This window comes from Corvus hawaiiensis, chromosome 21 (assembly GCF_020740725.1).
Source record: "Corvus hawaiiensis isolate bCorHaw1 chromosome 21, bCorHaw1.pri.cur, whole genome shotgun sequence".
Taxonomy (NCBI): Eukaryota; Metazoa; Chordata; class Aves; order Passeriformes; family Corvidae; genus Corvus; species Corvus hawaiiensis.
The window spans coordinates 4,704,699-4,731,917 of record NC_063233.1 but is presented as its reverse complement, the minus strand read 5'-3'; the positions used below and the strand labels follow the sequence as shown (position 1 = coordinate 4,731,917).

The 27,219-nt window shown below is 49.3% G+C and overlaps 2 protein-coding genes across 3 annotated transcripts in view; one reads left to right on the top strand and one right to left on the bottom strand.

Annotated features, from left to right (window-relative positions):
• Nucleotides 1–7,861, top strand: part of NUP214 (nucleoporin 214) — a 38,999-nt gene extending 31,138 nt beyond the window's left edge. For both annotated transcript variants that reach the window (XM_048325535.1, XM_048325534.1), the window contains exons 32-36: nt 1,032–1,181; nt 2,423–2,594; nt 5,964–6,106; nt 6,943–6,967; nt 7,651–7,861. In XM_048325535.1, coding sequence (XP_048181492.1) covers nt 1,032–1,181; nt 2,423–2,594; nt 5,964–6,106; nt 6,943–6,967; nt 7,651–7,684 — 524 coding nt within the window. In that variant the 3' untranslated portion in view covers nt 7,685–7,861. The remainder of the gene's footprint in view (nt 1–1,031; nt 1,182–2,422; nt 2,595–5,963; nt 6,107–6,942; nt 6,968–7,650) is intronic.
• Nucleotides 7,862–14,056: 6,195 nt separating this feature from the next.
• On the bottom strand, nt 14,057–26,731 carry FAM78A (family with sequence similarity 78 member A). Its single transcript, XM_048325628.1, has 2 exons — nt 25,737–26,731; nt 14,057–18,459 (listed from the first exon to the last, which is right to left on the bottom strand). Exons 1-2 carry the CDS (start codon nt 25,997–25,999, stop codon nt 17,931–17,933), a joined length of 792 nt encoding a protein of 263 aa, XP_048181585.1. The 5' UTR covers nt 26,000–26,731; the 3' UTR covers nt 14,057–17,930.
• Between the last annotated feature and the right edge of the window lie 488 nt (nt 26,732–27,219).

Here is a 27,219-nt window from a genome sequence, read left to right as displayed (position 1 = left end):
GTCATTGAGTTTCTGCCTCCAACTTGGTTGGAAGTTAGAAAGCTTTAATCCTCTCTCATTGCCCTAAGACTGTAAAAATTGCCAAGAATCAATATGTGAGGTGTAATAATATGTGAGGTATAGAATTTTTGTTACCCTCTGCCAAAAAATTAATATCATTATGCAGCACATGCAGCATACTTCATCAAAATTTGCTGTGACATATGGATAGATAGAAAGCACAAAGAAGGGGAAGCAGTGGCTAAGCATGAAAGTTGGGAAACAAAGGAAAGCTTTAAAATTAGTGCTGCAAGTGGTTAGAAGTAGCACTTCAAGCCCTAAGACAGAAAATCCATTTATTTTATTACATCTTTAATGATCCATTGGGATTAATGGTTGAGGTCAGTTTTCTAACCTTGCTAATTTAATCATTTAATGCAGTTCTGGGTTTTGTGATGAAACAAAACAGATGGTTCACCATAGAAAAGCTTTGGTTGTTCTGTGTCCTGCCTCTAGATGCAAAAACTCCCTGTAGGCTTATGAAGGGTGAAAAAATGAGTTAATTTCTCAGTAAGGCTGGAAAAGTTTGGCTCCTACTTTAAGGTCCTGTTAGATAATCTTGTGTAGAAATACTGAGCATTGCCAAAACAGCTGAGAATCTTTAATTTGTGGTTTGCTGATATTTGTGTTGTCTGGAGAGACTGATTGTAGCTGCTGGCATTTCTCACTTGAGGAATTGTCTTTTACTGACTGGGGCACAGGATGCATCTAAACAAATCATCCCTCCTGGTGATTTACTAGATTGCAGCAATAAAGGGTTGCTACTGGTCCATCAGATCCAGAATGGATCTTGGTGGAACTACAAAGTCCCGTAGGAATAAAGGAAACCTTGGCTTCTCCCTGTGTTGTTTTCAGTGTGATGTTCAGTGTGTGCTTGGGGGCTGGGGAAAGAAAAGTGATTTTCCCTTCTCCTGCTTCAGCTAATGAAGTGCAGTGTAGAACATAGTCTGCTATGAGTATTGGCTGTTTATAAATATTCTTCATCTCCCCAGATTCTTCGAGCTTATTTGGGAACAGCGGAGCGAAGACTTTTGGATTTGGCAGCTCCTCCTTTGGAGAGCAGAAGCCTACGGGCACTTTCAGCTCCGGTGGTGGAAGTGTGGCCTCCCAAGGCTTTGGGTTCTCCAGTCCAAACAAAGCAGGTACTTTGGGAATCCACCCACTGGGACAACCCACATTGTCTGGGAGATATTTGCTGTTCTGCCACTTAGCTGTCCACAGCCTGGACTCGGTGCATGGACAAGAACTGTCTCTGAACAGTAAATAAAAAATAACTGAATGGAGCTTTAACTGGTGGGTCTAAGGCAGATTATTACTCTCTCTTATGCAGCATCCAGTAAACTACATGCTCAGGTGTTCATTTCAAAAATTCCCATTGCAATTTAAGAGCTGAGAGCTGTGTAATTTAGTTCTGGTCTTATGTTCTGTACAATCGAGAGTACAGAACATGGAACTGAATACATTTTTCCTATTTTAGATACTTCCTTGGAATATTATTTTACAAACTTCACCCTGGGTTTTGTAACCTCTTCTATTCTCATTTCACTACTTAAAAATAGTGGGAAAAGGAAAGTGAAACATGTTAATATTGTGAAAGTGAGTGTTTGCCAAGCAAAGCTTCACCCCCTGGGATAAATGTTCTTAACTTCCTAGAGATAGAGGTAACAAAATATCTGATCTGTGTTTAAATAATTCAGGCCTAGCATTTATTTTTTTTTTCCAGACCTTTTGTGTTTACAGCCAAACAGTATCCATTACCTTGGCATGGACTGGAATTTCACCCTGGGTATTAAAATGTGCTGTGGTGTCCTATCCTCATCCCTGGTCAAATAAAAGAGCAGGTGAAGGACTTCACGTTCCACAGTGTCAATTAGAAATGGGCCAATAATATCAGCAGACGAACATAGAATAAAATAATCTGGGTAGAAATCCATTCAGAGCTGCAGGAGGCAGCTAAACCCTGAACAGAAAATGCCAAGAGCAGAGATAAGTTCTTGATTCCCTGCAGGCACTTCCACTGACCTGGCATTTAATCCTTCCATTTTAGTTTCCACCACTTAAACCAGGATTAGATCATCCCCTACCTCCTGAATCTTCGCATCACTGAAGCACCTAAAACCCAAGTTTGCTTCTACTCTCTGATCTTAAGAGATGGGGAAGACTTGCCAGTTGCAGTTTTCTTTCATGCATTCAGGCACTTCTTATCCATATCTTTTGCAATAAAACACCCTGCAGACTGGAATTAATCCTATAAATACTTTGGTGTCCATATGATAAGATGAACGGCCCCATTATCTACTTGGAAATCTGCTCTTTGTTTTCTCTCTCTGCGTTATCGTTTATGTGATGTTCTTGTCCCCTTTTTTGCCTCTGTTTTGCTCAGGTGGCTTCGGTGCTGCTCCAGTGTTTGGCAGCCCTCCCACTTTTGGGGGATCCCCTGGGTTTGGAGGGGTGCCAGCATTCGGTTCAGCCCCAACCTTTTCAAGCCCTCTGGGCTCAACGGGAGGCAAAGTGTTCGGCGAGGGGACAGCAGCAGCCAGCGCTGGAGGATTTGGGTAAGCCAGGGAAAACAACCTTCTTGCATGACAAGATTGTGCTTGGTTACTTCTGCTTTAACATAACGAATATATTCAGTCATTGATTGGTCAGCTCAAAGTGTCCTTGGTTTGTTTGTTTAAAAGAAAAAAACAATTAAGGTGTAAAACTAAAACTTGTACCCCAAAGGAAGTAATGTGTGGGATCATTTTAATGCTGATACTCTTGTGTTGAACCTTTAGCTTTAGAGATGTCAGCTTGCAACTGTGTGAGGAAATGCAGGGGTATTTTCTCTGAGTGCATTTAATGAGTGCAAACCTAGGACTACAAACTATGCCTAGCAAAGAAAATAACAATATTGTTATTTGTGACTCTGTCCAGACACTTTATCCTCTGGTTACATTTGGGCTAGAGATGCTAATGAGAATTCAGGCTGTTCTCTCACCTGTGGGATGAGGCACTTGTAACAGCCTGTGCTCCCAGAGCACTTCATGTTTATCCCTCACTGATTGTTTTTACCTGTTCCTGTACCCCCTAAGCCTGTGCTTGGCACCAGAGCAGACAGCACATTATTCCTCGCTTTGTTCAGCAAATAAAAAATTCCAAACCTCGTCAAGCAGCTTCTGCAGTCGGCAGCAAATGCAGTTCTTCAGCACTGTGCTAGCAGCCAGCAGCACTCCTTCCTGTCCTGCACTTACAGTCAGACTGCACAGAGCCAATTCAAAAGAGAAAAACTTCCAGTGAGGAGAGGAAACCAGACGTCTTCCCAGTCTTGGTGTTTATTTATTTCACAAGTGTTTGTCTCTTTGTCTGGTTTCAGGAGGAGCTGCCTTTGCATAAGGCACAGGGGGACATCCACAAGTGTGACTTGTTAATTCCCTGTGTGAGGTGTGGGCAGGTACCCTGGAGCTGGGGGAAGCTTCAGCCAGGTGCTCCTGCTGTCCAGAATGTGCAGCAAATTGAGGAGTCCCTTTGGAAAGGGTGAAAATGCAGGCAGCTTAATTAAATCTCCACAAACAAGGATGTGTTTGTAGGGATGACGTAGCTTAAATCAACTGGTAGTTTGTTCAGTTCCAGCATCCAGCCTTTGTGCTGCAGGATTTTGTACTGAGACTTGATATGCTCTGTGACAACATGGAGAGCTTAAAGATAAAATGGGATTCAGAACAAGCAGCATGTTGATGGAAAAGAGGTCTTGCATAAGCAGTCTGCAGACTCAAGAAAGATAATTCAGTGACTTAACTTGTGGGAAGCTTTGACAATTTTTTCTCTACTAGAAAGGTACAGACTCAGTCTGGTATTTTCAGAGTTCCCTGAGGATGTTGATTTTTAGAACTTTAAAAGAGTGTGCAGAATTCCCAGGCAGCTTTACAAAAATCCAAATCTCACCACAAAATGTTGAGCAATAGTTTAATTCTGCAGTATAATGTAGAATCTGTGCAGGACTTCCTTTCTGCCTTTCTCTTGAAGTGAAACTTTAAAAATCCCAATTCCAAAGAAGCCACTTGCAAGTACATGGTGTTGTATTAGCTCCAAGTTCCTGAGAATATTCTGCTGACTTAAATACTTGTGATTCATACTGCTTCAACTCTGAAAAATCTGCATCACTCAATAAATGACTGGGGTGTCAGAAACCACTACTTCAGAGCCTGCAGTTCCAACTGTTGGTGGGCAAATAATGTTTTGCTTTTATAAACTAACCTCAAGTGCATCTCAATTGTGTTTTGCACAGCAGCTTTAAAAAAGGACTGGAAATCTGAGCAAGATAGGTTGGATTAAATTGTTACTAGGCAATGACTGCATGTCATGTCTTTTATATGTCTCAAAGAAAATCTGTCCATATTAAGCTGTTTCTTACTTACACTGTGTGCAGCCCTTATGACAGGCCTCTCCTGGTTGCAACCAAAAGGAGCAGTTTGAACCACAGGTTTCCTTGTCACCATTTTCACCTCCTCTTCCTTACACCAGATAGACAGGATTTGTGTGTTGTGGCATGCTCCTGAGAAGATGGAGCACTCTAAAACCTCTTGTTCTAAACACATCACCCAATCTTGCTTCCTTTTAAAAAGAACTAAAAAACCTGTTCTGCTTTTCCTGAGAAAAGCACATTTGTGGTTCTGAGCTGGTGCTGCCTGCAAGTACAGGGGTGAGGAGATGTAAAGTCACTGAACTGCCCCTGGTATCTACTGCTGTCTGTGGAAGCATTGTGCACACGTGGCAGTGGCTGGGAGAGGAGAGGTGATGTCCTTTACCAGGTGAATTGCTTGTCACACTGCTACAAGGGCTGTCTTTTATCTGGAGAGATAGCTTTTGATGTGGGTTTGTGTTTTGGGTTTTTAAAAGTCTCCTAGATGTGGATGGATGGAGAGGTGGGTTAACGTGCTGTCAGGTTGTATTTTAAGTGAGAAATGACAGGAGCTTGTGTGAGGCACAGCCTTGCAGAGCTGGCACACTGTGACTTGTCCAGCTCTGCTCAGGCTGCTGCTGGGTTTTAGGATTGTTGTTCACTTGCAGAGCTTTAGCAGAGCTTGTCATTTGGAAATGTTGTGTCTGCCTTTTTTCCAGTTTAACTTAAACTTGAGGGTCGTTTTTTGAGAGCATTTCTTACATTCAGAATGGGGAGAAGTGTAGAGGGGGCACAGAAGCATATTGTATGTCATGGTCTTATTAGTTGTGTCACACTGAGAGCTCTGTGCTGCCTGGTTGGACAGAGTGGGTGGAGAAAGACACATTTCCGTATATAAAAGTGTTTCTTATTTCAGTCCCCAAAAGCAATTAGGAAGTGATTAGTTAGAGGTGGTGGGGAGAAGTGCCAGGTAGGTGCAGATCTTCAAGGAAACACTGGAACCTTGTGTGGTTCAAAATGGGCTGGGGAGAGAAAGGAATTGAGAAATTCGCTGATGGTTGCGTGGGCAGTGGGGAAGGTACCCCCTGAAATTTGGGAATCTGGGTTCTGTATCTGGGCCCTGCTTTGTGCTCTGGCTTTGAGCAGCTCGCACCAATTCTCGGTTTGCTGCCCTCTTTGTGAAACGAAATGATGCTGTACTTTTGGTGAAAACCATGCACAGAGGTGAATTAAAATGTTCCATTTGATAGCTGGAGTTGGTATTTCCAAGCACTTGAAAACATACCCTGTGTAAGCATGAACATATTTGCCTTCCTGCCCAGCATGTGTCAAGAATGGGAGCTGAACAGACCTTTCTATGTACAATAGTCTCTCCCAAACCAGGAAATCTCTTTCCAAAATGAACAATTATTCGTATCAGCTGATCTCACCTTTTGATGTATCCTCATGTAAGGAGTGCACAGTTATCATGGGTATGGGGACAAACTTCCAGTGTAAGTGAGAAGATGTTTGCAAACTCAGAATTTCTCTTCAAAACCTGCAGGTTTGGTGGTACCAGTAACAACACGGCGTCGTTTGGCACCTTGGCAAACCAAAACACCCCCACGTTTGGCTCCCTGTCCCAGCAGGGCAGCGGCTTTGGCACACAAAGCAGCGGATTCTCAGCTTTTGGGACAGGTGGAGGAGGTAGGAGAGGCTAAAATATAATCACCCTAACAGCCCCCATGTCTCTGGTTTTCCCTGGAAATTGGGTGTGACTCCTCAGCTCCCTGCCAAATATCTGCCTGGTCCTTGGTGGTGCTGTAGGGAAGGCACCGTGTCCAGGAGAACTGAGGTGCAGGGTGGGGTGTAGCACCTTCTCAGCCTTCAGCTCCTAATTCCATCACTGATCTGCTGTGTGCAATGTCAGCACATCACTCTTCTCTGCACACCTCCTCAGATTATTGCTTTTCACCCGTTTTTGTGGAGTTGCTCTTTCTCCTCAAAGGCAAATATTGAGAAATAAGGAGTATCTCTTCAGTGCCATGTGCTTGGGTATCTGTGGTGTAAGTACTCAGTGTCAGAGTAATATGCACTGCAAAATCGAACTGAAACACCAACAGCCAAATGTTTTTCTGCTGCAATTCAGTGAAGCCACAGTGATTTAGCCAGAGCTCAGAGCAGAGCCCGTGCAAGGCCATGTTCCATGGTGGCTGCCTGACACCAGGGGCCTGCATTAAGCACAAACCACCTCCAGAAAGCAACTCAGAGAGAGAGAGGAACAAACAGGCAGATTGTCTGCAGGGCTGCTAATGAATGACCTGGCTGATGAGCAGTGAAAGCCAAGCTCTCTTAGGAGCCAGGCAAGTCACTTCTCTTCTAGATGGAGATTTGACTTCCATTGTTTGCCCATCGCTTTTTTCCTGGCCTAAGGCAGGAAAGAAGTATTTTTCAATCTGTGTGTGGGAGGGGACATTTACTACAAATCCTACGCATTTATTTTCCCCTTTACCAACTATTTTTCTATCTTGCTTTTCTTTCAGGGTTTGGTTTTGGATCACCTAACACGTAAGTACCATTTTGTGTCTTAACTCTTCATTAAAAATAAGAATCGAATCAGAATAAAGAGTGGAATGGTTTGCAAGAACAAACTCTGAAAATAGCATTTAAATACTCGTTCTGATTTCCATTTTGGTGGTACTGCAGAGCTCCAAGTCCAGGCTCTGGATGTGTGCTTTCCAGTGAGGTTTATCTGTCTCTTAAGAGAGAATTTCCACTTGGATCATGCTCCTTCTCCACCTCTCAAGGACATGATGTACGTGCTCAAGCTGTGTGTGTGAATCAGGAGTCTGCTCCATTTATCAGGTTGAAACAAGGAATGAAGAAATAAATTGGTACTTTTGTGGCTGAAGTGAGATGATGATTTACAGTTAAAGGTTAATTCTGTCATCTGCTCTGCCTCTGCCTGGCTGGATCCCTTCCAGCAAGTTTCTTAAACTTTGTTTCCCTGTCAAATAGAGAGAGCGTGGATCTCTGCAGATGGCAGGCTCTAGAATAAGCACAATTATATCGAGTCAGTGTGTGTTGCTGCAGGCTCAGGTAAAAGAGGCTGGAAATACTCGTGAGTTCTCATAAAAAGCTTCTGGTACTAGGGAGACTGGAGGTTTGACTGAGAGATCTGCTGAATTAATGCTGCTGGAAGGAGGCTCTAGCACTGATTGCTGTGGTTTTCTTTTTATCTTGCTCCACAGATCTTCCTCTGGATTTAGTGGATGGAGAAGCTAGGAACATCCTGAACTCTTCCTGTAGCTCCTGCATTCATGAGTCACCCACATGATCGATACCCAACCAGCTTTTCTTCTAAATACGAGTTCTCAGACTTTTTTTTTTAAGAAAAAGATTTTGCTTATTTTTATGCAATACTTCTTCTCGCTCTATATTAAACTATTTTATCTGGCTTGATGTTTTTTGTGGTGGAAGGGTTTATCTCCCTGCATCAAGAGGAGATGGGTGTATGCTGGGCTTACCAGCTCTGTGCTGGGCTCAGCTTTCTCTTGTCCATCCCTTGCCTACACAAGGGAGGAGCTCCAGTTGGTTGCTGACATAAACCAGCACATTTTTCATTAATAGAATGCCTGATTATCCCAGGCTCTGAAGAAGGGGCTGAGGTTTGCCCTGCTAATTTTAAGTCTAGGCTGGGGCACATGCTTATCTCAGTGAAGCGCTAAAACTGAGTCATGTGTGAGCCAGAGGCTTAGTGGAGAAATAGGAAATTATCTGGGAAGAAGCTGGCAGCGTGCAGAGCACGTTCCCATGGCAGTAACATTCAGCAAAGAGGTGGGAAGTAAAAGCTCTCCTATTTTTACCTTTCTGTAAATCTTACAGAACTCAAAAAATGGAACTCAGGTTCTGGGGAAAACTTCTGGTCCTGGAAGCAGACACGTGACCTCCATCCAGAGGCATTAGTGATTTGCTTTTTTTGGCTTTGGCTTTTGGATTCTACTGTTGGATACATTTTTTTTCTGACAGGGATGAGATTGTGCTTTTTCCCCTGTAGCTTTTGGCTTTAGTCAATATCATTTGTGAAATTCTCCTGTGTTTATACTCGAACATGCTAAACAAATGTTGTAAAGAATGCCCCAAAGGCGTTCTGGCCAAACACTTTTTCTATTTGATGCAGCTGACCTCCATGAAACCTCCAGATGATGTAATCAGGTTTTGTTGCTCTGTGAATAACACATTTGAAATAGCAGCTCGTGTGTTAGCTGAGTACATGCAGATTGGATGGGCTTTTCTTCTTGGTCCTCTTAGGATGTTTTGAGAAATTCTGCTTTTTCTGTTTTCACTAGAAACATTCTAATGTTTCTTTTTTTCCTTTTTTTTACTATCACATGATATGACGACAGGTGACATTTTCTGGTTTGGTGGGCATGTGATCATTTTGGGGAATTGTAAATAACTGATAACTTCTTGTTTTCATATCCATTATAAACTACTTATATTTGTCAACAGTTCCTGAAGAAAGTGCTTTTTTCAAGTCAGCCTAAAAAATGTTTTCCTAACTCCTGTCCCACCTTGTGCCAGGTGTCCTTCCTGTCTCTGCACCTGGGAATGATGTTGGACAGGTTTCCTTGAAAAATGAAGAAATGTGGGACATTCAGTGTACAAGGAGGACTTAGTTTTAGCTGTGAAGAGGCTTTGCAAGGCCATGGGCTCCAAGGCTTTTCCATATGCCCTGGATTTCCGGACCCTGGTGTGCATTGGGTCATGTTAGAGGCAGCACTGTTGGGGTTTGGGTTTAACCTCCCAGTCCCTTTGGTGGAAGAGGGAGAGTTCTGGCGATCCAGGGACCACAGCACTGGGACAGAGGAGAGAATACTCCCAAACTGGCTGGTTTGGAGGTGAAGAAAAGCTGAAGATGGATTAAGGTGTGCCCCTCCCAGTGTGTTCTCCTTGACAAGACATTTCTTAAGGCCTAGAGGTGAAACTGCTGTTCTGCTTTCCTTCCTCTTTATAAATAGCAGCTGGCCCAAACCATTGACCTTAAATTCTTTGCATTAATCTCCCCTCACTGTGGCATGTGACACCTCCTCGGAGGCCATATCAGCTGTGCTCCCCCAGATAGCTCAGAAGCCTCTTGCTATGGAGAAGATTGGCTTGGTAAGAATGTGGTGTTGGCACGCTGAGCCATTTAAAGTTCCTCTTTTGGAATGATGGGAGCAGTTGGGGGTGTCCCTGCTCTGCTGCTTGGTACCTGTTTAACTCCTGGCAGGTGAAGTGCCTTTAGAATTATCCCAGACCCAGACTGAACACCCATTTTCTTGCAATGCTTCCCAAATCCTGGCTGAACCAGCCCAACCCCCTGAACTACCTGCCCTTGAGAAACAGGTGCTGCTCCCTGTTTCCATAGTAGCTGCTGGAGGAGCTGAGCAGCGCAGAGAGGCTGATCGTGACCACAAGCCCACAGGAATACGCACAAAACCCAGCAGCGTCGGCTTTGGAAAATCTGCATTTTCATTAGATGACTCAAGGACTTGGCAAGTGCGTGTGGCAGTGGCTTGGTGGCTGCCAGAAGCTGTCACGGGCTGTGTCACCTGTGCTAAGTGGCCTCTGATCGTGAGGCCTCTGTCCAGTGCTCTGTGGGTGGACATCCACCAAAGAGTAAAGCTGCTAATGCAGAAACCCCCAGTCTTGGCAGTGCTGGGGAAGAATTCAAGGAGTAACCAGGCTTGGAGTCTCACTCAGTGGTTTGTCCGTGCTGGCTCATCCTTGGATAACCAACAGCCCTCACTCCACTGTTCTGGAGGAGCCTTGCCTGTGCTGAGGTGGCTGTGCCTCTTTTTTCCTGCTGTTTCAGTATGAGCAGAAATCTTCCAAGGCTTTTATCAAAGGCAAGGTCTTAATTATTTCTAATGAAAGCACACATACTTTCCCCTCCCCTGAGACCACGCTGTGGCCTCAAGGCAGCGGGAAGCCGAGTGCTGGCAGGGCTCTGCTATGGCAGAGCACTAGGGATGGTGTCACTGGTGGGCAGAGGCGAGCCTCAGGCACAGAGAGGATCTCCCCAAACCTGTGGGGAGACCAAAACAGGGATTTCTGCTTCCTTGAAGGCTAAAAGAGCAACAAAGAAAAGAGCTTCTTCTGGGAAAAAAAAAAAAGGCAAACCCATAGCTTTGTCACAGAGGCAGAAAAAAAATTACTTAAATCTCATGTTCGAAAGGTTTTTGCTGTATAATGCTTGGTATTTAAAAATATGGTCTTGGCTGTATCCCTCTGTCTGGTTCTGTGGCCTGGGAAGGGAAGGACATCATTCCTTTGACCCTTCTGTGCCACAGTGTGGAGGCGACCAGAGGACAAACGCCGGTGGCTTCCTGCTGCTGTCAAGCTGGGACGGGATGGCAGAGCTGGAGTTCATCCTGTGCTGCTGGGTTATATCCCTTGGCTTGCCTGTCCCTCGTGGCCACCTTCCTGCCACGGGCAGGGCTCACGTGTCCCTGGCCAAAATCCTGGCGATGCTCTGTGGGGGAAACCAGAGCATGCTCCTGCCACGACCGTCCTGCGCAGGAAGGGCTGCTCAGCCCTGACCGGGAGCTGCCGTGGTGTGCTCAGGTGTGGGAGGGATGAATCTCAGGGATGAGTAGGATCCCTGTGAGAGATGGAGGTTGGAAAAGTGGTGTGGAACATTCCCTTGCTCCAGATGCTGGGAGTAGGGAGCAAGGCTGTGGAAAGGTGAAGGCAGGTGGTGGCACTGCCTCTCCTGCCACTCCTTTGCCCAGGAATCGGGGCACTGGTCTCTGTCCCTGGCAGCATTGTGGAGCAGAGCTCCCTTCTCCCCTCAGCCATGTACGTGTCCAGGCTTGGAGGCTGAAGTGACATTTTATTTATCCCTTCTTAGTTTTCATGTGTCCCTCATGCATTGCTTCCAGCATTGCTTACAAGGGAAAATAATCCTGCATGAGGCTTTGGCATGAGCGAGTCTGGGAGTGCCAGGGAAGGTTTTGTTCCTAGATAAATGTCGTGTGGAGCCCCAGGGGCTGGGGAGAGGCGCCTGTGGCTCACAGGGATGAGCAGCCCTCAGTCAGCAGTGAGTCCATCCCTGTCCTCCCTCTCGCAGCCACGAGGCTCTGGGCTCTTGCAGCCATGGAGAACAGGCACTCAGTGCTCTGGTTTAGTTGACACGGGAGTGTTTAATCAAAGGTTGGATTCCGTGACCTTGGAGGTCTTTTCCAACCTTTGTGACCCCATGACTCTTCCTCTCCCAGGGATGAGCTTGGATGTGTCGATACATCTTCCAGCTCTGCACACCTCCTGTGTCCGTGGGCTCAACTCCCCAGGGGCTCTGTGGTCACGCTCAGCACATTCCTCACCTCACCCCATCCCCACCTCCTTTTCCTGCAGCTCCCAGTAGGTCACAAAGCTCCTTCTCTGCCAACGTGTGTCTGTCCCTGCTGCAGAGCCAGGACTTCCCCTGCCTGCCCTTATCTCATGCAGGCTCTGTGCTGCCAGTGCCTGTTTCAGGACTTGTGTGTTCCCTGCACAGGAGATAAGCCCAAGTGCTGGGGCTCCACTCCTGCTGCTCCAGCCTGGGCTGCAGTCCTGCCTCCTCACGGACCCATCCCAGCATGGACAGGAGCAGTGAACCCCCCTGCATCACCCTCTCTCAGAGCAGGGTGCTGCAGTCGCTCTCGCTCAGGGCTCCTCATAGAACCTCTCTTCAGGTGAGAGGGAAATGTGGGACAACCCCAAAGTTATGAATCATGGTTGAGTCAGACCTGACTCCAGTGCTGCTCTCCCATGTTTGGGTTCTTCATAGAATCATGGGATGGTTTGGGGGGGAAGGGACCTTAAAGCCCATCTCATTCCACCCCCTGCCACGCAGGGACATCTTCCACTGATCCCAGGTTGCTCCAAGCCCCGTCCAACCTGGCCTTGGACACTTCCAGGGATGGGGCAGCCACAGCTGCTCTGGGCACCCTGTGCCAGGGCCTCACCACCCCCCCAGGAAATCCTTTTTGCCAGGACTCTGTAACCAAAAGCTTTGTGGAGACCAGTTTACAAAAGTTACTAAAGGCAGCCCCAGGAATCTCAATGCAGGTTCTTTGAGGAGCTCTGTTATAAAATCAGGTGTCAGCTCATGACACTGTATTTTTATTTTATTTTTAATAGGTGCTTCAAGGTTCTTCAGGGCATTGCTAAAAATGTTTTGCTTTAAAACTTGAAAACATGAAGGAATGAAAGGAGTATTGCAGCTGCTGCGCATGAACAGCTTAAGGAGATGTGAGAGAAGAAATAGGGAACAAAACCTGATTTGCATCAGCAGAGGAAAGTCCCTGCAGAGTTTCAAGCAGGAACTGTGGAGGTCAGAGGATTTCTTCAAATTAAGGAACTGTTGCCTCAGTCTGCTTAGAACTGAGGTTAGAAAATTACAAAGCCAAGGGACAAAACTTGTAGAAAGGTGAAGTTTGAGATGTGCTGCAGTCAAGGATTGGTGTTACCTGAAGCACCAGAACGGGGCTCCAGCAGCCCATGACCTTCCCTCTGTCCTTCTCATCCCTCGCAGGGGCTTTCCCAGTGTCCCTGTGCAGAGAGAAGTGACCGGGTGCTTTCGGCTTTTTCAGGATCTCACCAAAGCAGCTGTGAGTTGGCTGGTGTCCCCTCGCCACCCCTCCCTCCCTCCAAAACTGGGGCATCCAAATTTAACCTGCTATCAACAGATGAGGCTGGAGTGTTTCCACTGTGGAAAGGAATCCCACTCAGAATCTGTCCTCTCCCCTGCTCAGGCTCCATCCCTGCACATTCCTTTTCTCGAGCCGGGAGTTTCCTTCCTCCTCTTCCCCTCCTGCACTTGGGTGTGTGTCACTGCCACAGCACTGGTACCACAGCAGACGGAGCAGGTCTTTGCTCTGGTGCTTTTTGGAGAAGCTTTGATGCTGCTTTGCCGGCTGGATCAGAGAGCAGCAGAACTTCTGAAAGAGCAAAAAAATGTCAAAAGGAGAAACCTGTGTCTTGCTTGGGCACAGCCGGTGGGACGGGAGCCTGCAGTGGGGTCGGGCTGTGGCAGGAGGAGCTGGAGCACAGAGCTGGAAGGTGCCAGTGGGGCCCTGTGGATTTAAGGGATCAGCACTGGAGCTGTGCTGGCCGCTTGGCCAGGAACCCCCCGCTCTCCAGAACTCATGTCAGCACTTTTCTTTACTGGAAAGCAAACAAAACCTAAACGTGAAAATTTTCGGAGGCGGGCAGTGAATAATGGAATGAATACAGGTGGTGTTTGAAAACCAGTCAGGGACTACAGCAGCTTTCACGCTCTCCTCTGCCCAGGGCTCTGCGCTGCTGCCGCTCTCCAGATGTGGTATTTTCAGCGAACATCTGACCCGGCTTTTGCTAAATAAGCAAACGGCGTCAGGAAACCAAAATGTGCGGAAGTTGAGCCGCCGACCGGCCCGGCTCCGGCCGCCCGAGATGCGCAGCAGCCTGCGGATGAAAAGTGCAGGATGTTGGTGGTGTTTTTACCATAAACCTCCAGGGTCTGTCTGCTGCAGCCTAAGAGCTGACACGGAGGGAGAACTGGTGGTAAATAGGGTGCTTATCGCTGCCTCGAAACGCGAGCGCAGAGCCATTCGTTTAAAAACAGCCACCGCCCAAACGACTCCAGGCAGACGCGTTTGAAAACTTCACTTTATTTCTCTGTCTGTTATAAAAGCAGGGTTTTGTTTTTTACATCTCTGTAAGTGTCCAGACTCGGTACATCTTGGTTTTGTTTTCACAGTATCTCTGCAAGACCAAGGACGATTCTTATTGCTGCGCCGGGAGCCAGGGCAGGAGGGACGGCGGTGCCCTCGCCTTCCCCCCGGGCTGGACCCCGCCTGGCGCCGGCTCGGCAGGTCTCTACCCCTCCCCAGGGCTGCTGAGGGTCTGCACTGGCTCCCCGAGGGGCTGCCCCTCTCTTCCCACGCTCATCTCGGTGTCAAGGGTAGGGAAGGAGAGCCACGAGGTCCGCGGCCCGCTCACTGCCTTGGCTGTGCTCGGCAGCCCCTGCCCGGCCCTGGGTGCAGGTGAGGCTCTGGGCCAGGGCTGCTTCCCACCCTGGGCCACGACGGGGCTTTGACGGGGATGGCCAGGCTGCACTCTGAGCCCCTGTGGGGATCCGGGTCTACAAAGAGCTGAGAGCATCGCTGATGGGAAGGGTGAGGCAGAGACACCCTCACGCTCATCCGTGTATCCCGTGTCGGTGCCCCAACACCTTCCCAGCGTATCCTTTGTGTATTCCTGGTTCTGCAAAAAGCTGCCGGAGAAGCTTGATTTACCTCTGCTCATTTACCACTCTGCCCTGGGTCCCCAGACATTTAAGTCCCCACTGGGACCCTGTCAATCCCTGTTCTAACCACGTGGCCAGTAACCAGCCATAGCAACAGTGGTGTCTAGAGCCCCTGTTACTTCCAGCCATCCTTCCTGTTATAGACAATCTGTCCCCATCAGTTTTGTAATGAAGCAGCATTGGAAAAACATCACTTTCAATCGCAACGCATGAAATCTCAAAAGAGGCAGCATCACTTTCTATGCCATGTCTGGTGATGCAAATGGAGGTGAAGGGGCACATTTCGACCTAGGCACGGGATAAAGGCATTCTTTGGGAAGGGAGGAGTCCATGCAAAGCCGACCCCAACATGAAATTTGAATTTTGTATTTACTGCTTAGCTGGGTCCGTTCAGTGCAACAGGACAAATTAGCCAGGAGGTTACTATCAAATTGCATGGATGTATCCAGTCCACCAGGTAGAGGGAATAGGAGGAACCAGATTTACTTAATGCACTGGGAGACTAAGTCCAACACAAAGCTAAGTGGAAAAGGACGTAGGTGTTCCCTGAATGTGGTTTTTGGTGACTGAGAAGAAATCTTTCCTTGGAATTCCTTCGTGCAGCTAATTAAGACAACTGGGTCCAATTCCTTTGACCCATGCTGACATCAGTGAGAACTGTAAGTACTCAGCACCTGGAGACAAAGTGAATACCAGACACAAATCCCCCTTCTGCTCCCACCCATGGGACTCAGCAGCAGCCGAGATGCATGAGAGCATGATCAGCTATTCACCCACAGCTCACCATTTGTCCTCTTCTGCATGTATTGCCTCGGAGAAAATACAGACAAGTCCCAAAGGGCTGTGCCAGTAGAGCTATAGTTGGATCTGAATCCAGATAAGAAAACGGAGTTTAACATAGAGAGTGACTGTGCAAGTCCAAGTCTCCCTAGCTTCATCCTTTATAGTCCCAAAGCCGAGATTTAGGCACCCTTTGGCTCGTGGATTTGGGTTTGATCCAGTCCAGTCATTTGCAAGCTGGACCTCCACCTCGGAGCTCTGCCTGTGGAAAGGAGCAGCTCCATGGCTGAGCATCTCTGAAAGCCGGTGGATGGAGGAGGTTGGGCTCCCCTGGAGACAGGGGAATGGCTGCAGGGCCCCAGGATCCTTGTTTGCTGGTTTGAGGCTGTCTTGGTGGGGGACACAACTTCTGGGCGTGCGTTTCCTGGGCAGGGGCTGATGTTGAACCTGTTGCCAAAGGAGGTGGTGTGGCTGTGGGGAAGTGAGGAAGGAGAATTTCTTGCTGGTAACGTCCCGTGTGGAAGATGAGGATGGGAATAGCAGCTAATTGGTGCCTCTCCGAGGGGAGAGCCTTTTGAGCAGCGTGTGTGGGGTTGTGAGACCTGTTCAGACCAGCTCAGCAGGGCCAGACTTGTACCTGGCATGCAGAACTCTCCTTAGCGCCAGCTCTTGAGGCAAGTCGTTAACAGAGGAAGAAATGTTTTCTGGGGGAAGGAGCTGCAGAGGGAAGTGATCTGCCTCGGGCCACGTGCTGGAGCAGGGCAGATCCTCCACTCCCCATCCTGTGCCCTGGCCTCCAGATGCCACCTCTACCACAGAACTTCCTCTGCCTTCAAACCCTCCCATTCAAACGGCTCTTCTGCTTCACCCTCCTCTGCAGAAGAGCATCTGGTTATCTCAGAAGCCATCTGGTCCTCATTAAAACCTACAGATTTCACCTCCTCCTCCAAATGCTCCTTCCTCACTGAGGATCCACACCCAAGGCTCAGGTGTTGCCCTGCCTGCACCTTCTCGTGCGTTACCCTTTGCTACAATGGATGTTTGTGCCATGACAGACAGGGACGGTGTCAAGGTCCTGTCTGTACCTCATTCCTGACAGTCAGGTAGATTGTGAGGTCATTGGCAAGAAAATTATCTACTGATCCCAATGTGATTCATTACCACAGAAGGAAGAGTTTTCCACAGCTGTCGCTGCTGTGTTTGCCGGGAATGGGTGCTGTTACTTCCAGACGCGGCTGCTCCTGAGCTACAGATCTTGCTGGGTAGACTCGGTAGGTAAGATCTGCCCTCACTGACACCTGTGTGTCTCCAGTGGCCTCAGAAGGATCCTTTTTACATCCTGCTCTTCGTACAGCACCATCATTGGGATTTCACGGGCAAATGGGGCAACAGGGCTTCACCCAACAACAGCAGGCACACGAGCCCTTGGCTCTTACCCATGAGAAGGTGGGACTGTGGGCTAGCTGGGAAAACAACTGTGTGTCCTAAAGACAAACCCAGTGGGACATCCCCCCCCCCCATTGGTGTTGACTCCCAGGGCCACAATTCCAGCTGTGAGGTTATTCCATATTAAACTGCTAACGGGAGGCTGCAATCACCACGGGTGAACAGCAACGAGGAGCTTCCCACCCCTCCTGCAAAGCAGGGAGATGGCCTGGGAGCTCCCCCTCAAGAGCCACCCGACAGCAGGTTTGTTATTTGCATTGCTTTGAAACTGAGATTATTTCCGTGCTTCCTTGTTCCAGGTTTTGAAAAGAGGAAGATTTTCTGGCTTCTTCCAATTTCATGCCCTTTTCATCCATCAGCCCATGCTGACAATCTATTCCTTGTTCCAAAACTTTTTCTCCAAAATTCTGTAGAAAGGACATTCTGCCTGGCGGTGTTGTTGTTGGTTTTTTTCAAACATAGCTTTAAGGCAAAAGTTTGGCAATGCAAAGCAAAGTCTACATAAGGCCGCATGACTTGGATTTGCAACTCAGAACCTTACAGCTTAAAAAAAAATACCTCATCTTAAATAGTCAACTTTTTGCTCCAGGAACTTGTTTCGTTCTCAACCAAAAAGAAAAAAAAAATAATTCTTAAAATCCCAAATAAAATGTTCTTATTGTTCTGGGCAGTTCTGGACAAGCTAATGAGACTGAAGTTCAAACGGGAACTAAAGTAGGGAAGAAAAAAAAAGCTATAGGATAGACATCAGTGTTAGTTTCTTCCCTTAGGAATCCAGTGATGAGACAGACCCAGTCCAAGGTCTCCTCTTTAGCTTTAGCACAGTGAAATCCGTCCCAATGGGAGAAGGTAGAATGGTTGCATTTGTTGAATGAATAAAAAGTGCATTTTGATTTTGCTCAGATTATACGTGTGTATCCTAATACCTAAGTGATTGTTTTGCTTCGGGTTTCGTTTTCTCCCTTCCGGTGCCGGGACGCCAGGTGTGTATTATCGATGTTTTGGGGGTATCACCACAAGTGGTGGTCCATCCTTTGGCCTCCACATGAGTACCTGAGCATCATTGGCATTGGGTTTGACAAGGGCACTGGGTGGTATTGGCTCATTCTTGCTAAGGACCTGGGGCTGCTCTTGAGCAGAGGGCTCCTGCAGCTTGGCACGCTGCCCCAGGGGCCTGCTGGGGTTCACCTCGATGCCCAGCCTCATGCGCCATTTGATAGTCTGCAAGGTCACCATCTCATTGGTGGCCGTGTTGGTTGCCACCAGCCAGGTGGTGAAGCTCTGATCCCGGTGGATGCTCGTGAGCTTGGCCACGTTGCTCTCGCTGACGGGCACCGCCCACGTCACGCTCGGGTAGAAGTTGTCGTTCATGCTGATGTTGAACTTGGACTCCTTCTTGGTGGGACCCACGATGGTGCAGGTTTCTGTGGTGTTCCCATACCAGGGATAGTTCACTCCATCTGAGTCACTGATGGCCTGGATTTTACCATCCAGTAGATCTGGAAGCTCCCAACTTGACCTGCCATGATCAATAGCAAATTATGGACAATGCATTAATTAATTAGTTTAGAAACATGCCAGACTTTAGACAGGAGACAGAAGAGCTGTGGATGCATTCTCTCTCCAGCTTTTACTGGAATTTGTGCCCTTCGTGCCATCCTGCTCAAAGAGCTCATCCCTGCCATTAAAAGCATCCTTCTCATCAGGCTTGCTCTCAATCCATTCATCCCCTAAATTTCTCTCTGGATGAGCCACTGTCCCTCCCCGCTGTCTGCCTGGCACTGTAAGTGTAACCCATCCTCCTCCAGCCCTTGGAAGGACCCAGCTTGAGGGCTGCACAGCAGGCTCTGGGCTGGGGATGGTGTTACAGTAATCAGAGAGCCCGAGGTCGAGCTGCTGGTGAAACTGCCCACGCCGGTCACCTGCGAGAGGGACAGAAAGGTCAGTGTTTCTAGCAAGAATGTAAGTGAAAACAGTTCCCTGTCACCTTGTACTGCTGATGCACAACTTGGAGTGGGTTTTTTCATTAAATTCTAATTTAATTTTTAAGATTAGATTTGCCAATAGAAGGAAACTGCAGTAAATGTCTCAAAAGAAGGGTTGGATGTTTGCTCGGAGACAGCACAACCACAGATCACTTGCGCAGTGCACACCAGCTGTTCTAAGGACAGTCTTTCACAAACCAGGCTGGCAGAGGTGGCTCTCATGTACCTTCTCCCTCTTGCTCATGAATCAGCACTCCCCACCACCCAGGGATGATGTCCCAGCCATCAAGGTGGCAGAAGGGATGGGGTGGCAGCAGCAGTGGCGTTTGCACCTGACCCCGCCATGGGACTGGCTGTGCTCCAGTCCCCCAAGCCTTGTGGCTCCCTGCTGCAGGCTGGGACATGGGAAATTATTTATCTTGGAGAGACACAGAGGGGACGCCCTGAGGCTCGTCAGGGACAGGGTGACTGTCCAAGCCTTTCATAAGTCTGGTGCTGCAGCTTAAAATAGCCCCTTGATTGCAGAGGAGGCTGTGGCTGGGGGTACTCGTTGGCCTGGCTGGCTCTTACACAGCTTTGGGATGAGCTGCTCTGGCCAGGACTGATGTGACTGTCTCATAAGGCTGTTTTGACTGTTAATTAGTTAATGACCGTGAAGTGCCTCCATGTTTGTACCCGCTGGATCGTTCAGCACTTAGCTGTGTCTAGCTCTGGCTAGAGGATACCGTGGGGGATTTAAAGGTTTCATTTATATTTTTTCTATGCAAGCAGGGGGTCCTGGCAAACACCTCCCCAGTGGGAGATGAAGTGCAAGACAGGACGTGGGGTGCCCCGGGGGCTGCAGGGATGCTGGGAGCGTCAGGACCGGGGGATGCAGGGATGCTCTGAGCCGCAGGAGCAGGGGTTATGCAAGCACAACATCTCCCTGCACAGATTTACAGGCTGCTGTCCGCTACGGCACCGCAGCTGCAGCAATCCCTTCCTCCCGAGCTCATCGCCAGCAGGCAGAGGGAGTCCTTTCCCTGGAAGAAAATTTTTAGTGAAGGCAGCCAAAAGGAGATCCCTGAGCAGTCCTGCCAGGACCCTTGTGCACTGCAGAGATGTTTATACACTCTGCTCTGCAAACCGGAGTCATCCTGGCTCCCCACCCCTTGCGCCCTTCAGGCGGAGCTGAGCAGGGGAAGGCCCCGGGAAGGCTCCAGAAGGCTCTGGGGATGTTGGGTGACCCAGCCCTCGCTGATGGATGAGTGGAGGTCGCGCTCTGCAGCCCCCACCCCTTCCCACTGCATAACCCAGCTCTGAAACCCCATCTGGGGGCTCTTCTCTCCCTTTCAGGAGCTGGTTTAGGATTACTTTCCATTCAGACAGTGGCCAGTCCTCAGCTTGGCTGTCACCCAGGGATGAGATGTGACAGTGTCCCAGAGGTTGACTCTGAGGTGACAGGAGTGGTGCAGCCACAGCATCTCTGCAGGTACAGAGGTGCCAAACCAGAGGGAGCTGAGATGCTACAGAGGGTGATAATCCTCCTGGGCTGCTCCAGCTAAATCAGATCAGAGCTGGTGGGTGAATGGCAGGAGAATCTGGTAGAGTATGCTCAGTCCTCTAAGACCTGCTTGTCCCCATCTTCATTCCCAGTGCCCCAGGTCAGTATGGATTTGCCCAGGGTTTAAGCAAGAGCACCAAGGTGGAGCTGTGTCTGGGGCCTGGGCAGGATGCTGAAAGCAGGATGGTGCCTGCAGAGCCTGCAGCATCCCAGGAGAAAGATGAGCATGGCTGGGCTCAGGGTGGTCCAGGAGGGCACCCAGCTTGAGGAAAGGCGTGGGCAGGAACACGGAAGGAGAAACCAGCCTGTGTTTCATCACAGAGCACGCTGTGCCTAATTCTAGCCAGTGTGGTTAACCCCAGGGTTTCAAAACAATCATGCCTGAGCTGCACAGCTTGGAATGAGCAGAAAAACGAGGCCTCGTGATGATCCATGAGCGGAGCAGAGGCTGCATGGTGGTTGCTGCTGGCGGTTGCCCCTTGCCTGGTGCTACAGCAAAGCCTCTGTGCCAGCCAGGCTGGCAGCCTCTGCTTGCAGAGCATGTCCACGTTGAATAATATGCCAACAACTGGATGATTTTGGAAAGAATGCTGTGGAATGATCTTTGGCTGCATCAGCATCTTTCTCTGGTAGTGTCGAGCCAAGGAGAGACCAGAAAGTGCCCAGTAAACACTTTGCTGACAATAGCAGGAAAGAGGCATGAAAAGAGACCAAGCTATCTGGTTTCGTGGATTCACTGATCAGCTCCAAGATCAGTAGGTTCTGGCTTATAACAGTGACAAGCCTGTTTCTGCCTCTTCTGAAACCTCCAGAGTCAGTTTGGGCATTGCCAGAGACTGGAGCTGCCAAGAAACCTCTCTTAACAAATGTCTTCTTGCTACCAGAAGGAACTTTGAGCTATTTCTTGTGGTACAACCGGAGCCCTGCTGCTGACAGCCAAGCAGCTTTATGTAGGTTTTAGCTTCCCAGTCCTCATTCAGACACTTCTTTCCTGTTCTGTCACACAGAACGAATCCCCCAGCTCATCCTGAGCTCCCAGATGTCTGTCCCACAGCACCCACCAGGGCAGTGACAGCAAACCCAGCACAGCAGCCTCCAGCCCTGGGCAGCCAGCAGTGTGGATACATCCAGTTAACCTTTTCAGACAGGCACCAGGTACTATTGCATCCTCAGCTCTAATTGCTTAAAGGCAGCTCCTAATTAGTCACAGGCCAGATGGACTTGCATAACCTTGTGCTTTCCAACACCTTCCTCTCCAGCAGCTCCCTAAATAAGAGCAGCCCCTCTGGGACACAGCCCCTGCTTGGTGCAGGGACCAGGGCCATGTGTGGGTGCAGTAAAACTCAGGCATTTCACATCCCTGCTCCTGCCTCCCTCCACCACTGGCCTGCACTGGGGACTCACTGAGAGAAAGAAAACCTGATAGCCAGAACTGCTTAATTTTAAATTCTCCTTTACAGTGCCTCTCTCACCTACTCCAGCACGTCAGGCAAGTCAAGGCAGGGTTAGAAGGAAGAACAGGAAGGAAATTTAAGATGCTGTTCCCCAGCTGACAGAGCTGTGCTGTTGTGGTCCCTCTTCCTCCCACCCTCCAGCTGCGTGTTCCTGCATCTCTTGAACCAGCAGCAGCGTTTGATGGCTGGGTCAGGGAGTAAAACTAGCACAAAACTGGCATTAGGAAAAAGGGAACAATTTCTGCTGGTTTAGGGGAGCAGACTCAAGTCCAACTGGACAGCCTGTGTAACTGGGCTACACTGGGTGCTCACAGCACAGGTGAGAGCCAGGGGCCATTCCAGGGCAGCAAAGCCTTTTCCTCTAAATCCCTTGAGGGGTAAATTCCCACAGTGAACTGACCTCCCTTCACTTCCTTTGGAAGAGATACCCTTGTGAGTTTTTTGGTGAATTTTGATTTTGTCCTCCCTCCTGGGGACTGGGGGTTTATTCTCTTGACAAGTTGAGTTCATTGTGTCCCTGCTGCAGGGCATGGAAGATTTAATCTCACCAGGGAGAGATGCCTGGTAAGATGAAGTGATGGTGTAATGATGCAAGTGCTCCACTGGGCCTTCCAGGGGGAGAAACATCCACATGAAACTTCTCCAGATTCTTGCCTGATCATATTCCAACTCCAATTTATTTATCTCTCTCTTTTGCGTATCTCCATCTGCACCGCTTCTTGCACATCTCCATGGAGATGAAGGAGCTGGATAATGCCATTCCAGCATGGCCCAGCCGCTGACACAGGTGCAGAATCCAGCACCCACCCTGGGAGATGCCAGCAGGGACCTGGTCCAACTGCTCCTGCACAGGTCACGGCTCTGGCCTGATCCTGATGTCTCCCTCTGCAAAGCAGCATTGTTCTCTAAGGACAAGGGTAAAATCCTGCATGGGAGGAGCAGCAATACCAGCCACGGGGTGAACAGGAGTTTGCCCCAGTCCTGCACAGAGAGGGGTCAGAAAGCACATCCACCTCCTCATCCTGGGGGTCTTAATGTTCCCTGCAGCATCTACCGACTCACATGTAAAGTAATGCCAGCATTTATGGGTTATCTGAGCTTTAATTCTTTCCCTTTACATTTAAAAATGCTGCATTTAGCCCCCAAATTGTCAGTGCCACTTTAAACGTGCGTGTCTAAATTATCCCCTCCGTAGCTCCCATCCCTATAGCAGCATTATGCACAGCTCCATCTGCTCCAGTATTTCTCAGCTGTTTCCATCCTCAATGTAATGGCCAGCTTATGCACAGCTAACAACTTCCCAGCAGAGGAGTGAAAAATTAATCCAAAGCCTGCTGTAAGTATTGGTGCTTCAGTTGGCTGACTGATTTTTGATTATTTGGAGTTTTTTGTTTGCCGGTCACCACAGGGATTAAAAACATAGATGTGGCAGTAGCCTCTCCTGAATTATGGAAAGTTGGGACTCTGTTGGCATCTATTGATGCAGCTCTGTGGAGGTCAGTGGGATTACATCCAGTTACACCAGCTAAAGCCTTGGCCCATCCTTTCTCTTAGGTTTGTGTCCTCTCTCTCTCTGTAAAGGTCTTCCAAGCCCATGTTTCAATGGCATTGAAGAGGCCTTTCCTCCTAAATGCCTTTATTTATAGCCTTCAGATGGCAATGAGTCTATAGAAAGAGAGTGCAGGAACAGACCAATTCCCGCTTGTGTTTGGGTAACTTTTTATTTTGGTATCAGTTAAATGTCAATGAACCTCCTAGGGAAAAATCTTTGTTTCCATGATTTTCTGGCTAAAAGCTCTCATACATAGCTGCAGTGTTTAATTCTACCTGTTTACAGCAGCAGCTACTAGATACTCCTTTTTTGGTTTTTTGTCCCAAAACATTCCAGCAAGGGCAGACTGTACCAAGTTCTCATTTTAAGCACAGGGAAACTCAGGTGCAGGGAAATGAAAGGCCACACAGAGGTTTGCAGCCCACAGCAGCACAGGCAGCATCACTCTGTGCCCAGTCCTCTCTATTTCAGTGCATCTGAGCTGTATTTATACAAAGTGCACTTTTCTATTTTCCTTTGCAGCTGGTCACTAAAGACAGGATTCCTAAATGAGCCTGAGAATTACACATGCAAATCCCAAAGGCCTGGAATTGGGAACATCTGAGCAACAAATTGTCCTTGCTAAAGATGCTTTCGGAGCCAAAAAGCCTACAGATTTCGGGCCTGCTGTAAGTACATTTAAAATCAGGATCAGCCGGTCTGCACTGCTGGTGTTTGCCAGGTGCCAGTTCGCTTCTCAAGGCACTTTCTGCTTGAGCAGAGAGGCGACACGGGGACAGGAGGGGGGCAGCCTGTCGCTTCGGGCTGCTCCTCCCGTGCCCTTCCCTCTGGTCCACATCTTGCAGCCTATCCGTGTGATGCCGAGCTGCTGAACCCGTGTCCTCGGCGGGGCTTAGAGGCAGCGGGGAGGGAAGGAGGGCCGGGCTGTGCGTGCAGATGTTCGGGCCGTCAGGAAGGCGCTGCATTAAGTCAGAGCTTGTCCTGCTCCCCAGCCCCCCGTGTCCCCCTCCTCCCTCAGCACTCCTCATTCAGGGATTTTTTAAGCCGCCCAGACTGACCCTCAGGGGCTGAGCCAGCATCCCCCTGACTCGGAGCACTCAGGATGAGCAGGGAGAGGATTGCTCAGACCTGACCTTCTCGTCCTTCCTCCCTCACCCCCAGAGGCTGGGCAGCATCAGCACCTCCAGCCACTGACCCATCTGCCAGCACTGGCTCTGCGGTCAGGTTCTGTCCCCGTGGCTGGACAGACACATTTCTGCTGCGCCAGGAGGCTGCACCTGGTGCTGCCCAGCACCGTGAGTTGCAGAATTGCTGTTCTGTGCAGGCATTTGGGGATCAGGTGCTGGGGCTGCCTTAGCTGTGGGCCAAAGCCTGCAATGTTTGGAGAACAATCTGGTGGGGGACTGGGGAGAGATGACTTTTCCTGGCAGGGAGGTGACATTCTGATTTGACTCATTCCTGTCTCACTATGACTGTCTGACCTGTAACGTGGGGATTTTTGGTGTGCAAACAGCCCCTGGATTCCTCCCACCTCTCACATATACCTATATATTCCCTTTCACATTACCCATAAGGAGGGTAACGTGAAATTTGCGCCCTGCTCCAAGGTGATGCAGATAGTTTAATTACCAATGGGTTAAATCCAGCTTGTGCTTTCCCTGTGGGCTGCCTGCTACCGTGGGCAAAGCAAGCAGGATTCCTCCCGTGACGTTAAATGTGCTCCCAAAGCTGGTGGGCTACTGAGCTCCCAGCCACAGCTCACTGCAGCAGCAGCAGCACAGCACTCCAGGGACGGCTCCGTGCCACAAGTGGCAGCCCTTGGCTCTCCTTGGGGCTCCTCAATGCGCAGTTTTGGGATGGGGAGGGATGCAGGCAAGAGGAGCTGGAGGTCAGGAGAACCACTCGTGTCAAACACGTATCAAAGCAGGGGTGCCTGTCATGGCAGGGCTGCCCCCAGGGTTTCAGGATCCCCTGTGCAGCCCAAAAGCTGTTGTGAAATAGTGTTGCTTTTGGGTTCCTACCAGAACAAGTGGGGTTTTGCTGGGGCTTGGGCAAATTCCCACTACTCCTTTAAAAGGGCAGGGACAAGCTCTCCTGTATTTTAATCACACGAGAAAGTCCTGTTAAGTTTCAGAGGGGCTGGGTTTTCAAATATGGATTATAATTTTTGGCTTAATCCACTATTTCCCAAGCAGGCCATGGTCCTCCCGCTCCCTCTTCCCTCTAGGCAAACGCACCGCACACGCTCTTGGAAATACTTACATTCCCTGTTCCCCGTAGTGATTGTAAAATTCCATGTGGCTGCAAGCCTGGATCCAGCCCACGATCCAGGTCTCCTTCTTGGGAAGAGGGGGCACCAACACTTGCGCAGAGGCTCGGAAGTGAGGGGTCCGGTAGCGCAGGACCACGCTGGAGGACTCGTCAATGCTGGTGGGAATGGGATCAATGGAGGCTTTGACTTCAATCACCGAAATACTTTCCCGGAAAACTTTGGATTTGCAGCTAATACTCTGAATACAGCCCATGGCATACCCCGAGTACAGTCTGACGCAGCTCCTAGGGTACTCCAGCAATCCTGGGGAATATTAGGCATTGAAATTATCTGGTGCTAGATCAATTACAGATCTTCTTGGTTTGTAATTTCAAAACTGATATCCATAGGATAGAAAATTCATCATGTAAAGCCTTAATTTGAATATCTGTCTTACAAGTACTGCTTCTATTTTTGAGGTTAGCTGCGCTTCAGAAGCAAAAGGGCCTTTAAATTTTTTTCCCCTTTTAATGACCCATTAAATCTCTTGCTCAAACAGCCTTTGGGTTAAAAAAAAAGTCTCTTGAGTTCAATAAATAACGGTGGTGTTCTTAGCTGATATATTTAGTCCTTTCTTTTGCTCAGATGCAGTCTGTCATTCACCGTCAAACATAGGACCAGCCGGTATTTCCCTTTATTCTTTGGATGAAAAGCAGAATGTTGATAGACACATCTATATAAATAATGAAATAGTTTTTAGCTCCAGCTTGTCACAACCGGTGTGGATTTCCACTTCCTGACTTGCAGTTGTTCATAACTTCCTTTCGCGCAAAATTACAATAATAACAGAAAGAAACGACGGCTGGAAAATGCAAAAAGTCGCCAAATCTCCGATTCTGGAGGCTCCTCTGCCAGCGATGTCTGGGCTTTGGGGATTAATTTTTTTTTTTTTTTTTCTTCCCCTTAGAAATAGCCGGACGCAGAGGGAACCGACCGCGGTGCCGGTGGGGCCGGCGGCTCCGGGAGCGCAGCGGGGCAGGCGGCGATGGAGCCTCCCCCGCGCCCGCCGGGGCCGCGCCGCTCCGCGCCCGCTCAGCGCCGCGGAACCGCCGCCCGTGACATCCCCCGCCACGCACCGGCCCGGGGGGCGCCGTCCCCGCCGCTCCCCTTCCTCCTCCTCCTCCTCCTCCTTCTCCTCCTCGGCGAGCAGCTCTCCGCAGGGGTGTCCGATCTTCCTCCTCCTCTCCCTCCTCCTCCTCCTCCTGCCGCCGCTGCTGCCGCCGCTCCCGGGCGAGCCGGCTGTGGCTCAGCCGGCGGGGCTCATGGGCGGGCGGCGGGGCTGCCCCGCACACGCGTGGGCCCCGCAGGGCGTCACAGCATCCCGGGGAGCCGCGCCGAGCCCCGGCCGCGCCGCCGAGCCCCGGCTCCTGCGCTGCGGGGGCGAGCAGCGGCGCGGGGCGGGGGGAAGGCTCCTTCTCTCGCTGGGTTTTTTTT